The 13,315-nt window shown below is 57.5% G+C and overlaps 1 protein-coding gene across 2 annotated transcripts; it reads right to left on the bottom strand.

The window, feature by feature from the left end:
* Positions 1 to 1,250: 1,250 nt before the first annotated feature.
* On the bottom strand, positions 1,251 to 6,389 carry LOC111141589 (leucine zipper tumor suppressor family member 3). 2 transcript variants are annotated; one of them, XM_022494255.1, is made up of 4 exons: positions 6,285 to 6,389; positions 5,310 to 5,786; positions 4,216 to 5,016; positions 1,251 to 3,826 (listed from the first exon to the last, which is right to left on the bottom strand). In XM_022494255.1, exons 2-4 carry the CDS (start codon positions 5,766 to 5,768, stop codon positions 3,128 to 3,130), a joined length of 1,959 nt encoding a protein of 652 aa, XP_022349963.1. In that variant the 5' UTR covers positions 5,769 to 5,786; positions 6,285 to 6,389; the 3' UTR covers positions 1,251 to 3,127. The 2 variants fall into 2 exon arrangements, with proteins under 2 accessions (XP_022349963.1, XP_022349962.1); XM_022494254.1 differs by having other exon boundaries at positions 4,153 to 5,016.
* Positions 6,390 to 13,315: the final 6,926 nt, after the last annotated feature.

Genomic DNA, 13,315 nt, shown 5'->3' on the forward strand with positions numbered 1-13,315 from the left:
GGGAAACTTGAGCACTGCCAGTTGGAGTTTGTCATACCTTGTCAGTGCCTTGGTTGCAGGTCCACCTACCCTAAGTGCTGAAAGGGAGACTTGAGAACTGACGCTCCTTCCAGGGCACCATCTTGTCAGGGAGATAAAAACCAATGCAGGGAGGACACTTCAAGGAGGGGCAAGCCTGGCATCCCCATTCCTGAGCTCTGCACAGGGCAGTTTGTCTGAAAATCTCACTTGGGCCAGACCAGAGCAGACATTCCTAGTGGCTGATTATGACTCTCTTTGCGAGAAGAACCCAGAAAAAGCAGAGAGCCCATCCCCAGGAGATGAACCATATTGCTCCTAGGCAGCCATGACAATCATGTTCTTTGCCAAACAGTCAATTTCCCAGCCTCCCCCAAAATAAGAAGAGGATGCAACTCAGTTCTGGCCAACAACATTTAAGGAGAAATGGACTAGTAGGATTCTGGGAAAGCTTTTACCTTCATGATAAAGTAGTGTGGCCTCCGTCTCTTGTGGAGCTGTGGCAGCCACCTTGTGGCACTGAGGGAACTACATGCTAAGGTTGGGAGAGTACAATGAAGTCTTATGTCCTTGAAGAACCAATACTTATGATGGGATGCTTGTGACCAGAATTGTCAGGTGAGAAAAAATAAACCACTCTTTAAGATCTTGTAAATCCGGTGTTACTTGTATGGGGTGCATTGCATTGCATTGCATTCTTGAGTCGGGGAGGGGGGCTTTGTGAAGATGACAGAGGCAGTTACATAAAGGACAGTGCTTACGCACAAAGGACAGTTCCCTGCTCACAGCATTCTTGGGTCCATTCTGCCTCTGGGGCTTCACCACTAATAACAACCTTCTTCTCAACCTTTGTGTTTTTGTCTTCTGCCCTCAAATATTGGCCAGGCACTGTAAGGTGGCTCAGGATACTACATCTAGCTGTCTTGCCTTCCAACCAGCAGCCTGGTGTCCAGATGCTGAGTTAGAACCACCTTGAAACCCTTCAGGATGACAATCTGAGCTGAAGAGAAAGCCCCATCGGGCAGAAACTTGGATCCACTCCTCCTGGGCAACATGGAGGAACTTGGGCTTTGGGCCAACCTTCTCGCATGGCCCAATGAGCACCTCCAGCCTCATACCTCCTCCAGGAAATGTTTACTCCAGCTTTGACCTCCACACCCTCCTCACCTAGGCTTCACCTCCCCAACCTACAAAGACACAAGCAGGCCAAAGAATGCCACTCAAGAGGCTTTCTCCATTTTATTTCTTTGGGAAAAGAAAACGAAGTCTTTCCATCACATATGGTAGAGATATATATTTATATATATTTATATATAATTTCTTTTGTGTTTGGAAGTCCCAAAGCTGAGTCTGTTCATATTTTTTTCTATTTTTTTTTTCCTACTAATGCCTTCTCTTCCCCCTGCCCCTCTGGCCCAGGCCCAGGTTCTGGGGCAGGTACAGTGAGGGGTGAGTGGAATGGGCAGTGATTGCCAGATGGCCCCCCCTACCCAGCTCAGAGATCTGGTGAGGGTCACCTGGAAGGGGCTGTGCAGAGGGATAGAGGCCACACAGAGGGGCACTCTTGTTTTTGTGGGGGACGCACAGCTCATTAAACAGTCACCAGTCATGGGAGGAGGCTGGTCAGGGGTTGGGGAACTTGCTCACAGTAGTTGCCAGCTCTCTCCACCCTGCCCTCCAAACCAAGTCTTGGGGGTGGGAGGAAGAGAGTGAAAAGAGAGAAATAAAAGGGCTGAGGGCCAAGCCTCCTCTAATTTTTATTGCTGGTGAATTAGAAATTTGCCTTTCCCTTCCTATCTTAGGAAGATAGACTCAGGATGCTGAGAGGAGGAGGGACATGCCAGTGCTGTCCCAACCCCCACTGATGGCCATGCCAGGCCTACCTTGGGCAAACACTGGGCTACCTTGAGGTCCTGGGAACTCAGGCGTCAGTGTTCCTCTCGGGTAGCCTTGTCCTTCAAGGGCAATCACAACCATCCTCCCTCGCTCCCCCAAACAAAGGCCTCTGGCTCAGGCTTGGGCCCATTGGAGCTTGGAAGTGGGCAGTGCACCAAAGATCAAGCAGAATTTTCTACTGGAAGAAAAGGTGAGGTTGGGGGAAGAGGTGGCCTAGGACAATGATGTTCTTAGCGTGAAAGCAGAGGGAGGCTGGGGGAATCGAGTGGGAAAAGACACAGGGAGACATCACAGACACTCATATGACCTCAGAAACCAGGTGAGGGGAGTGCCTGAGAGGCAGGTAGCACTTAATAGCTGTAGTTAGAGCCAGACAGTGGCCCTGGGTGTGGGGTGAGCCAAGCAGATGGGGCTATCACCCTGTGGGGTCTTGGCCAGAAGGGTGGGGTAGAGCTAAGAAGCCTCCAGGTGACTCTTCCCAAGAACAGGAGAGCAGATCTTCCCTGGGCACTGAGTCTCCACCCTCAGCCTTCCCTATGGCCGGCCCCTGATACGTACATAGGAACATATACTCAGGACCAGGCCAGGCTCCAAGGCCTGAGCCCAAGAGACCTTGGAGGGGGGCGGGGGGCTGGGCAGGTAGCCCTCTCAACCACATACAGGCTATCTGCTCCCACTTGTCCTGTCAATCTGCCCAGGGAGGGATAATAGGACAGGAAGGAGAGAGGCCAGGAGCCCAAGGTCTGTCAGCTTTGGCAGACCCCACGCAGACCCCTTCAGGCTACATGACCTCTGAGGTGACCACACAGAGCGTCACCAGACACCGGGGTGGCCAACAGTAGCCACCCAGACCTACCCAGGGGCTGGGGCACCTCAGGGCGCTACAGGCCTGCCGCCTCCCATCTCCAGCAAAACAGCGCCAAGAGGGGGAGCAGGGGGCTCCCCCGCTGCCTGGGCCCCTCAATTCCCACACATGCCTCCCTCTCTCCCCTCCTTGGGAGGAGGGTCCAAAGGGGCTGCCCAGAGGGCCAGTGGTAGAGCCCCAAGGGCACCCCGTGGGGTGAGGGGAGGGACCTGGTCACAGCTGCTTTGAGAACCTCTTTGGTCTGGGGACATGGGAGACATGGGGAAGAGACATGGCAGGGAAGGGACACTGGGGACTCTGGCCTTTGACAAGGGCACTTGTCAAAAGGCCACATGCCCAGGTAGGGGATCAGATTTCCGTGGACTCAATGCGCTCGAGGCGGGAGGGTGTCCAGGCTTTCTTCTCCTCGCCGTGTTGTGGGGTGGGTGTGCTGGCCCCTCCGGCTGACCCGCGCTCCCGCAACCGCCGCTCCAGCTGCTGGTTGCGCTGGTACATCTCCACGTAACTCAGCTGCAGTTGCTTCTGGTACTCGATGACCTTCTCCTTCTCCTCCAGCCACACGCGGCGCTCCTCTGCAAAGCTGGCGCCCTGGCGCTCCCGGGCTCGCCGCTCCGCCGCCAGCTCGGCCTGCAGCCGCCCCACCTCCCGCCGCAGGGCCCGCGTCCCGCTCTCCCCGCCAGCATCCACCTCCCCGTCCAAGGAAACCAACGAGGCGGCGGCGGCCACCCCGGCCTGCCGGCGCATCTTGGCCTCGTCGCTCTCACACGTGGCCAGGGCATCCTGGGGCTCGGCAGGGTCCACCGGGGTCAGGGCGGGCTTGAGGCACGCCGTGGGCAGCTCCGCCTCACTCAGCTCCAGGCTGGCCTGCTTGCTGCCGAAGGAGTCCCTCAGGCTGAGCAGCTGCTCCTCCTTCTCTCGCAGCGAGGCCCGGCCCTCCCGCAGCTGCGAGCGCAGCCCCACGATCTCACTCAGTTTCTGGGACACGTCCGCCTGCGAGTCCTTCAGCTGCTGCTTCAGGAGGGAGATCTCCCCTGCCTTCTGGCACACCTGGGCAGGGGCAGGGACGAAGAGGACCAGGGTCAAGACAGAGCCCCATGGGCGGGCACCCCAGCCCCAGGCCCCAGCATCCCCAGAAGCCAGGTTAACTCGTGGGTCACACAGGAACAACCCAGCGGGCCCTCCTTGGACTCAGGACACATGTGGCTAATCTCACACAGACCCCCGGGCCACTCTGGCCCTCACAGACCCTCCTCATCTGTTCTGTACCCCTCCCCTTCACTCCCCTTGTGACAGTGGGCCACAGCTCTGGGTTTCTCCAGAGTGACAGAAGGAGGGAGACTCAGAAAGAGAAAGCCCAAGCCCCCTGCCCGCACCTCCCACTTAGTTTCCTCCATCCGGGGCAGGAAGTCAGCCTGCTCCTTCTGGCAGGCGGCCACCTTGTCCTCAAGCTCTTCCCGCTGCCGCATCAGCCGGGCTGCCTCCTCCTGCAGCTGCTTCTTGTCCTGCTGCAGCCGCAGCACCTGCAGCTGGAGGCCCTGCTGGGCGCGCTGGGCGCGGCGGGCCACCTGCTGCAGCTTCCCGCTGCAACCCTGCCGCAGCTCCGCCAGCTCGCGCTCCCATGCCTTCTGCCGCTCCTCCAGCACCTGGGCCACCGCCGCCTCGCTCTGCTCCAGGCTCCGTCGCAGAGCTGCCACCTCCTGTTCCTTCTCCCACAGCCGCTCCTCGAGCTCCTGGATCAGAGCACTGGGCGAGGGTGGTGAGCACGCCGCGAACGGCAGGCCTCCACCTCCGCCCTCCCCTGAGCCCAGGTGGCCTGGCCGCCCCATGGAGGAGGACGACCCACTCTTGCTGGAGGCCCGCCCACTGTCAGAGGTTCCTAGGTCCTGGTAGACCGAACCACCCCCGCCGCTGCCGCTGCTGCCGCTGCCGTAGGTGGCAGTGCCAATGCGGTTGATGTGGCTGGTGGAGGCACTGAGGGGCGCCAGGTGCTGGCTGTAGCTGGAGCTGTAGGTGGGCAGGCTTGTGAGTGAGTTCCGGCCCGAGTCGGAGAGGCCGCCCCCACCCCCGCCCGCTGGGGTCATGGTCCGAGACTTGTCCAGTCCACCCTTGAGACCACCAGGACCCTGTCGTCCCTCGGGAGTACCATTAGTCTGCGGGGGACACAAGTTCTGCATGGAGTGGAAGTTCTTGGGTACAACAGGCTTGAAGGCCGAAGGCCTAACTAGCGGCTCTGAGCACTGAGTAAAAAGCAAGCAAGGGGGAGCAGGTATCAGAATGTGGCCTTAACCCAGGCCCCGCCTCTTCCCTCTAGCTGAGAGTTCAGCCTCACCCCCTATTAATCTCCATCTTGGAAGTCCCTCCCAGCTGGGTCTCCACCTCATGGCCAAGTCTCTACCCTGGAACCACCAGCTAGACTTGTCCCCCAGGACCCCACCCCGTGGCTCCCCAGCCCAACCTCCAGGGCCCACACCTTACCCTCCCCTCTGGACTATCCCCCCACCCCCCGCAGAGAAAGGCCCTAGGGACTGACCTGGTCTAGCTTGCCAGAGGTGGCCAAGAGCTTAGGTGGATGGCTGGGCTCGCGATACTGTGGTGGTGCCTTGTCGCTGCTGCCGCTGCTGCTACTGCCACCGCTGCTGCCCACCACGTTGCCGCAGACATCAGTGTGGTCGCTGCCCCGCAGCTCGCCATTGAGGTAGAGGGAGTTGGCGAGAGCCTTGTCTTCTGAGGGGTAACGGCCTGGCCTCTCCCTGCCGGCCCCGCCACCGCTGCTTCGGGGGCCGGGGAAGCTGCCCTGGCTGCCCCCACCACCCGTGCGGGTGCCCACGCTCTTCATGGCAAACTCCTGGGCGTGGGCCACCCCACTGCCCACACTGCCCATGGCCAGCCGAGGGTCTGGGGGTCCGAGCTCAGAGGGCCGAGGGGCAAAGGCCAGGAGAGGATCCCGCCCTGGGTCAGCGCGCACAGGCAGTGTCTCCAGCTTCGCCATGACTAAGCCAGGGGGGCACTGTGGGCACAGGGGGGAAGGCAAAGATAGGTCAGCCCCACCCCCACCACCCCAGCCGAGTCAGCCCAAGCAGCACTTGCACCCAGCTCTTCAGTGTCCCTTCCTTATAATGGACACAAGAGTTCCCAGACACCCAGGATGGAGGAACGGGGCTGGGGTAAGAATGACAGCCTGGTAATGGGTTGCCCTGATCGTGTCCAGACCCCAGGGCACCATGCACATACCCTCCCAGCTTTGCTCAGCTCAGCATTCCACCCCTCAGCTCCTGCCTCAACCCCACCTCCTCAATGAGCCCCAACTCCCCACTGCAACCCCCAAAACTTAGGCACTCTTTACCCTGGGTTTGAATCCCTATAACCCAACCTTATGGGCTGGAGAGACAGGGTTGGAAGGGTACAACAATACTTGAATTCAGTAGGGAACCTCAGAAATTAAGGGAAGGCGAGAACCCACCCCTAACCAAATCTACTGAGTAGGGGTCTTTCCCAGCCCCCTAACCTAGGGTGTTGCAGTCAAGGGCAGAAGTGGAGGCTCACTACCAGCGCAGGCTCCTCTCCTTGCCTTTCCAAGGGGGTGGGGGGCCGACGGGTCCTCAAGCCTGGGACCCTCCGAGGCCCGGTCTGCAGGGGCCATGTGCCTCACTCTCGCAGTCGGGGCTCGGCCCGAACCGGCTGGGCGACTTTGGACGGGCCGACTGAGCCATCCCGGACTGCAGTTTTCTCCTCTGCGAAATGGGAGGAATGAAGGACCTACCTCATGCAGCTGCCGAGCTCCAGGCGCCCCGAGGCGACGGGCGCGGGAGGGACGGGAGTCTTGTCAGGGGAGGGGGGTGGATGCCGCCGCGCGCCCCTGGGTCGCAAGTGGGCGCCACCTCGGGCACGCCCCGCCCCCCACGGACGGCTGGGGACCGTGGCTGTAGCGCGTAGCGAGGGGACCTTCCGGAGGTCTTCCCAACTCTGCCGCAGGAGGGGCCCCTTCCCCACGGTCAGTACCTCTGCAGAAGCCCGGGGGCTGGCTGAGGCTGGGCAGAGGACGCGGTGTCACCAGCGGCAGCCGGGGGCAGTGCCTCCCTCTCAGTCCCTGTTTCCCACACGTGGGCGGGGCGATGGGCGGGGCTTCCGTCCCCAGCTGCGCCCGCAGGGGATTCCGCGCCTCCCATCCGCTCTAAGAATTCACTGCCACCGGGAAGACTTCCTGGATTACCCCCTTCCCCTCGTTCCCTTTGGACCTTGAACCATGAAGTCCTCTGAGCCCTTCCATGAGCGCGCTCCCCCCATCCCCCAAGGCCAGCCCACAAGAGCAGGAGGAGCAGCGCAGGCATGCAGACAGGGCCTCGGGTTACCTGTGCTCATAGAGGCCCCACTTCCTGGTTCCTTTGTCTCAAATCCACACCGGGGAACACCTGCCCTAGAGATCTGCATAATCTGGCGGGGCCAAGGCACCAGGCAGTGACAGTCGTGGAGGCAGGCTCTGGAACCGAATCCACTTTCCCCCAAGGAGCCCTACTTCTCTACCAAGGTGAAGGGGTCCGGGCGGCACTCCATGGCCCTCCAGTGCCCCTCAGACTATCTTCTACCCAGGTGCCCATTCTGGTGCTGCGTCCTTCCTATTAGACCCCGACCTGGAGAACCTGACAAAACTCTTGTCCTTCAGGAGTCTTTTGGCCACCACACCTGGAATTACAGCCCTAAGTGGTTGGAAACTTCACCACCAAGCCAGGCCCCACTGCCTTTGTAAAATTCCATTCTCTCAGCATCTGTCCCCCCAGGGGTGGAGAACAGCACTCTACCACCTTCCTCCTGAGCCAGTCTATCCCCACATACACGGCTGAGTCTAGGCTGAGGCAAGAGAGGAACCTAGTGCAGAATTTCAGAGCAGTGTCACCAAGTGCAAGACCCTGAGAGTGAGTGCCTCTCAGGCCCCCCTCTAGACCCTGCTCTGCCTCTGCTCCCCACACACTCCAGCCCAGTTACCCCTCAATCCCCAAATCCCCTTCCCACCCTTAAGCATGACCCCTTTCTCAGCATCGTTGGGTGCAATGTATGGAGGAACTGAGGACTGGGAGGATGAAGGCTGAGTGGCCTGAGGCTTGAAACCAGTGCCAAGGCCTGGGCGGGGTCTGGGAGGAAGAACTGACAAAACTTCACAGAGATGGGGTTTGGGGTGGGGGCAAGGGAGGAATCCAAGCTGGGGCACCAGGGTGGGTGTGACACCCTTAACAAAACAGGGTGAGATGTTTGGGGGAAATCGGTACTTTGGGAAGACCACACAGAGATCTCTCAGTGGGTGGAAAGAGACTGCGGTGATTAGCATTTGAGGGTGGTATGGGCGGGGCCCCACATGGAGGGAAGGTGGCAGGGCCCCAGAAGCCTGGGAGGCAGCCTGGATGCAAGAAGGAGGCCAGAAGAAGGCAGGCCCTGGAGAACAAGCTGGGGGGCTTCCAGAATGTCGGAGCAGCTTCCAGTGTGAGAAAGGGGCCAGGTAAAGTCGGGATTGGAGAGTGTATCCTGGATCTGGCAGGTGGAAACCTCACTGTAAGAGAATGGCTTCAGAAAAGGGGTGCATGGCCAAGCCAGGCTACAAGGGTGGTTGGGTCTGGAGGGAAAGACGGGAGAGTTTCCCTAGTGAAGGAGGAGGCCTGAGAAGGCAGTAACTTAAGGTCTTTGGGATCCAAAGGCGCTTTTTCTAATTTTAAATTAAGCATTCTAGAAACCTGAGTATGTTGCTATGCCGAAGGAAGATGCCAACAGTGAGATGAGCTAGGCAAGAGGGCTCCACCAGATGCCTGGATGTGGGCAAGAGCAAACCTCAGAAGTGATCATGTTGATCACAAGAGTGACAGGGGACAGTGTTTGGGAGGGTGCTTTCTGAGATGTAGGGTGCAGTACAAACATGCGGTACTACCTTCTCTGATCCACAAAAAGGAGGATCTGACCACAGGTTGAAGCTGGTCATACGCTACTCTGTGCCACTGTTGCCCTGGGATGTGTGTGGTTCCCAGACAAGCTCAATGCCCAGAGTCCTAGATGGAAATGAGGTGTTCCCAGGAATGTCTCCTGGGACCGGCTCCTGCTCTACCTGGGGAGTCCTTGACTGTCAACCCACAGCAGCTCTCCCTGGAGCCTCATTCCCCAAAGATTGTCTTGCCTTAATTCTAACCTGTCATGATCAATCCTGTGCAAGCGTTCCCTGCCCCTTGTTTCTTCGAGTCTGGGCCACTGCAGTTTCTTTTCTCAAAACCCCACCAGGGAGCTGGCAGGACAAAGAGGGGCATTTGTTCCCTGATAGGCAGAAACTGAGCCCGGGGTGGGGGGGGCGGATTTGAGCTTCATATATGGGCTGGGGTTCTGAACTGGCCCAGGGGGCTGAGCATGGTCAGCATAGGCAGCCTCAAGGCATCAGCCCAACAACCTGAGATGACAGCCTGTTGCCCAACTCTGCCACTATCTCTGCAGCATCAGCCTTCAGTGCCTGGGACATTATGCAGAGTACTGATGGTCATAAAGCGGTCAAATGAATTGTACCCGGGCTCTACATGGGCAGGTCCCTCCAAACCACAGTGACCACTCAACCCCTCCTTCCCTGTGTCCCTCCCAAAGCTAAGAACACTCCACCCTTCTCTTGTGGTCTCAGAGGCCCTATACCAGCCCATTCGCCCCCTAAAGCTTTCAGTAGCCCCTCTTGCCAGCACCCTTACTGGAGGGTCCTCGCTGGCCTTTCCCCCCCTGCACTCCCTCCCACACACAGCTCCTAGGGGACTCCTTCTAAAAGGCAAAGCTGATCTTGTCCCTGCTTTGCCCAGATTCTTCCATGAGCAGCACCAAGAACAGTCGACACGAGTTCTGGAGGCATCAGCTCAAGTGCAAATCCCAGCTGAACTGATTAGGGGTGAATGCATGCAGGTTACTTCACCAAGGGTTCTCACACCTACCTTACAGGGATTTTAAGAAGTAAATGTATTGTGGGTAAAAGGCCTGGCATTCCTCTCAGTCCCCAGAACAAGAGCAGATCTTGCAGTGGGCCTCCAAGGCATCTTCCGCTGCCCATCCTGTTTCTCCTGACCTGAGCTCCTCTCCGCTCCACACAAAATCTCTTCCCAGCTCTCTATGCCCACCTTGCATCCTTCAAGGACCAATCCAAATGCTGCCTCCCAGGAGAGCTTCCCCGATAGCCCCTGGAGAGCAGGGGCCTGGGAGCACTTGGCTCAGGCTACTCCAGGGAGATTTCACTCTGAGGCTTCCCCAGGAGTTGGCCTGGGGGTGCCCTGGGGGCACAGATGGCAGAGTCCGGGGGGGGGGGGGGGGGTCTCGGGGCCTAGACCTTGAGGAGATGCAGAGAGAATGCTGTGGGAATGCTCATTATGAGCAATGCGAAGAGGCAGTGAATCTGGACAGGAAAATCAGGAAGGGCTTCCCGGAAGAAGGGCTGAGGGAGAAAGGGGACTGAGGGCACTATAGGGCTTTTGGGATGCAGAGGTCTTCAGAACTTCTTGGTTGGGATGTGTGAGAGGAGATCCACCTTCTCTTGGTGTCAACGGGGGAAGGGAGCCATCTCCTAGATCCTGGCTCTGGTGAAGCTGGTGTTTAAGGACTGAGGGGGCTGACAGCGCCCCCCCTACCCCAGCACACACACGCGCGCACACACGAGCTTTCGCGCAGGGGAGTGGGGGTGTTCGCCATTCACCAGCAGTCCACGGCCCGCAGCGCCAGTAGATAGAGACCCTGGCCACAAGCTGTCCTGAGGAGGTGCCCAAGGGTCTCTGTGGTGCAGGAAATACCTCTCGCATCTCCCCTAGCTCCCTACCAGCGCGTGTGGCCCCGGGGGGCGGGGCGCAGAGGGAAGAGGTGACATAATCCGGGCCGCACCCCCTCCGGCCGCCACCTCCCCCCAGGCCTGGTGAAGCATCCATGACATCATCGGCCTTATCTCCACTCCCCTCCCCCGCCCCGGGACCCCAGCAGCGGGACGCACCCCCTCCCCAGCTCCGGGTCCGGCAGGCGAGCATCGCAGTGCAGCGGGCACGGCGACAGGTCGGAGCCGGGAGGGGTGCCGCGGTGGGCTGGCCTCACTTACTCGCTGCCTCAGTCCAGCGCGGGGTCCTCGGAGCGGGCACCACCGACCCGGCTCGCTGGCGCAGCCCGAAGCCCGCCCGGCGGGGCGCGCGGCGCGGGCCCGGCTCCGCGCCCCTCCCGCTCCCCGCCCGGGCCCCGCCCACCCGCGGCTGCGGCAAACGCGGGCCCGCCCTCCGGCCACGCCCCCCAGGGCCGCCAATCCCCAGGCTGGGGCGGGGCGCAGCGCCTTAACCCTTTTGCAACTGCGTCGGGGTTCGCGCGTGGGACCCCTCTATCTCACCCTCTTCAGGGCTGCGTACGTCGGTCCGAGGCCCTCTGCTCGTTGCCTGTTACCCACCCCCAAACCCCTTGGGTTCAGCCCCCAGGCTCTGATCTCTAATAAATCCAGTGGGACCGCGCCCTCCGCCACTTCTTTGGCAATTGGGAGGAGCCTCTCCGGTTTGGGGAAGGGGCTCTCGATGTGGACCCCGACCCCCATTCCTCTCCCGCTCTTGCTCTTCCGGACGCGGCCTCCCAGCGGACGCCTTGAGACTGCAAGTCTGCAAGGTGGGGGCGGGGCGAGCCCTCCCGGAGGGAATCCGACACCGCGGAGGGAAGACCCGCTTGGGCGCGGAGACCGCAGGCCGGCGTGTAAGGGGCTTCGAAGGGCCGTGACTCTGTCCGGCAGCAAACGGAGCCTGTTTGAAACTTGCTGCTGCGGAGGCTCACTGTCCGTGGGGTAGAAGAAGGGCAGCGAGGAAAAAGATACACATTACAATCCAGCAAGGTGTGAGTGCTTTCACCCAGTGCCCCACACCTGGCATGAGACCTGGCCCCGACCCCCACGCTGCATCCGGAGGCCAGTGGGGGTGAGATGAGCACTTCGTCCCTACCCGGAGTATCAGTTTCGCACGCGCCTGCTTCGTTCTGTACCGGGAGCGATCATTCAGCCCCGGCTGGCCCGGGAGGGCTGCCGGGAGGAAGCCGGCCGGGACTTAAGGTCTTAGCTTCGAATTCGACGAATATGGCGGGGAAGCAAACCAAGCGTAGGGTTCAGCATTAGTGAAAGCCTGGAGGCACAAACGGTCTGTCCTAAAAACTGCAGCGCCTCCACTCTAGCTGGGATTTAACCCGTGGTATAATCGTTGTTATTTGGTCATTGCTGATTTGTTTGGTTATCAGTCATCCCATTTTATAGTACATATTTCTTGCTATTACCTGTTTTCTGGATTTTTCCATATTTGCTTTTGTTTTCTATAGTGGTCTGCAAGATAGAAAGCCTATGTTTAATTCTCCTGGTGGAGATTTAAATTACTTGAGTTTATCAAGTAAAAATACAGTTTTTTCACAAATCATTAAAGTCAATGACAAATCATTCCTTTTTATATTCCTCTTTATGTAATGACAAATTTAATGTGCTTTTCCATCTCGAGGCCTGCTGCCCTCATACCTACTTATATCTGTCCCTTTAATCCAGGATGATAGACCCAGTTTTGTTTACACTTCTTTTTCAAGCCACAAAATCCTGTTTTTCAATCATTGTCTTTGGCTTTTGCCAACTCTTTAATTGGTGTCAATGTCACTGCCAGTTTTTTATGCTCTAATTTTTCTATTCCTCAGTCAGACCCATCTCTCATTTTATTGGTGATTTCAGGGAAGACTCCTGAATGTATTTTTCCTATGCCTTTTCCCTAAGTAAAATGCCTTTCTACTGTCTTTACACGCTAATATACCTTATGGCTTGACTGTTTATAGAATTCTTGCATCTCCAAGGCTCTCTTGTCCTTATCCCATTGTCTTTTGGGTCTTAAAATGGTAGCAAGTACACCCGAAACTAACATAATGTTAATATGTCAATTTTATCTCCAAACAAGGTAGCAAAGCTGGTCTGTTCTGTGTTTAGTGAGCAATTTGCCCAGTGCTTCTTAGGATTTTTCTTTATCCTTAAAAGTTAAATATTTACCAGCAGAAGTCTATTAATTTTCCAGAAAAGAAGTGGTCTTTTCAGCTTAGAAAAGTTTTCTTCTAATATGTTCCTGTCCATTCTATGAACAGGGTTGCTTTGGGCTTTTTTTTTTTTTTTTCTCCTAAAATTATCACATTAGATTACCACTGTCAATTAAATCTCTTCATCCTTTTTCTCTGCATTCTGAGAGAGTATCTCGTGTTTTTCTTCACAAGCAAGGAGCCCACTGAAAAGGGAGCCAGACAGGGGGCTCAATCCCAGGATCCCAGGACCATGACCCAAGCTGCCCGAGGCAGACACTCAACTGACTGAGCCATGCAGGTGCCCCTAATTCTGCTTGTTATATCTTCCTTTGATCTTACCCAATTTCCACCCCACCTCTGTCTTGATCTCAGTTAATCTCTTTTTAGTTTTCTGTTCCTATTTTATAGAGAATGTGGTTTTGCATTTTAAGAAGAACAACAGGAAAATAAGGGAGTATCCTAGCTGATTCTGTTCTAATGTATATGAAA

Source organism: Enhydra lutris, unplaced genomic scaffold (genome assembly GCF_002288905.1).
Source record: "Enhydra lutris kenyoni isolate GAN:26980312 unplaced genomic scaffold, ASM228890v2 scaffoldscaffold6, whole genome shotgun sequence".
Lineage (NCBI taxonomy): Eukaryota > Metazoa > Chordata > Mammalia > Carnivora > Mustelidae > Enhydra > Enhydra lutris.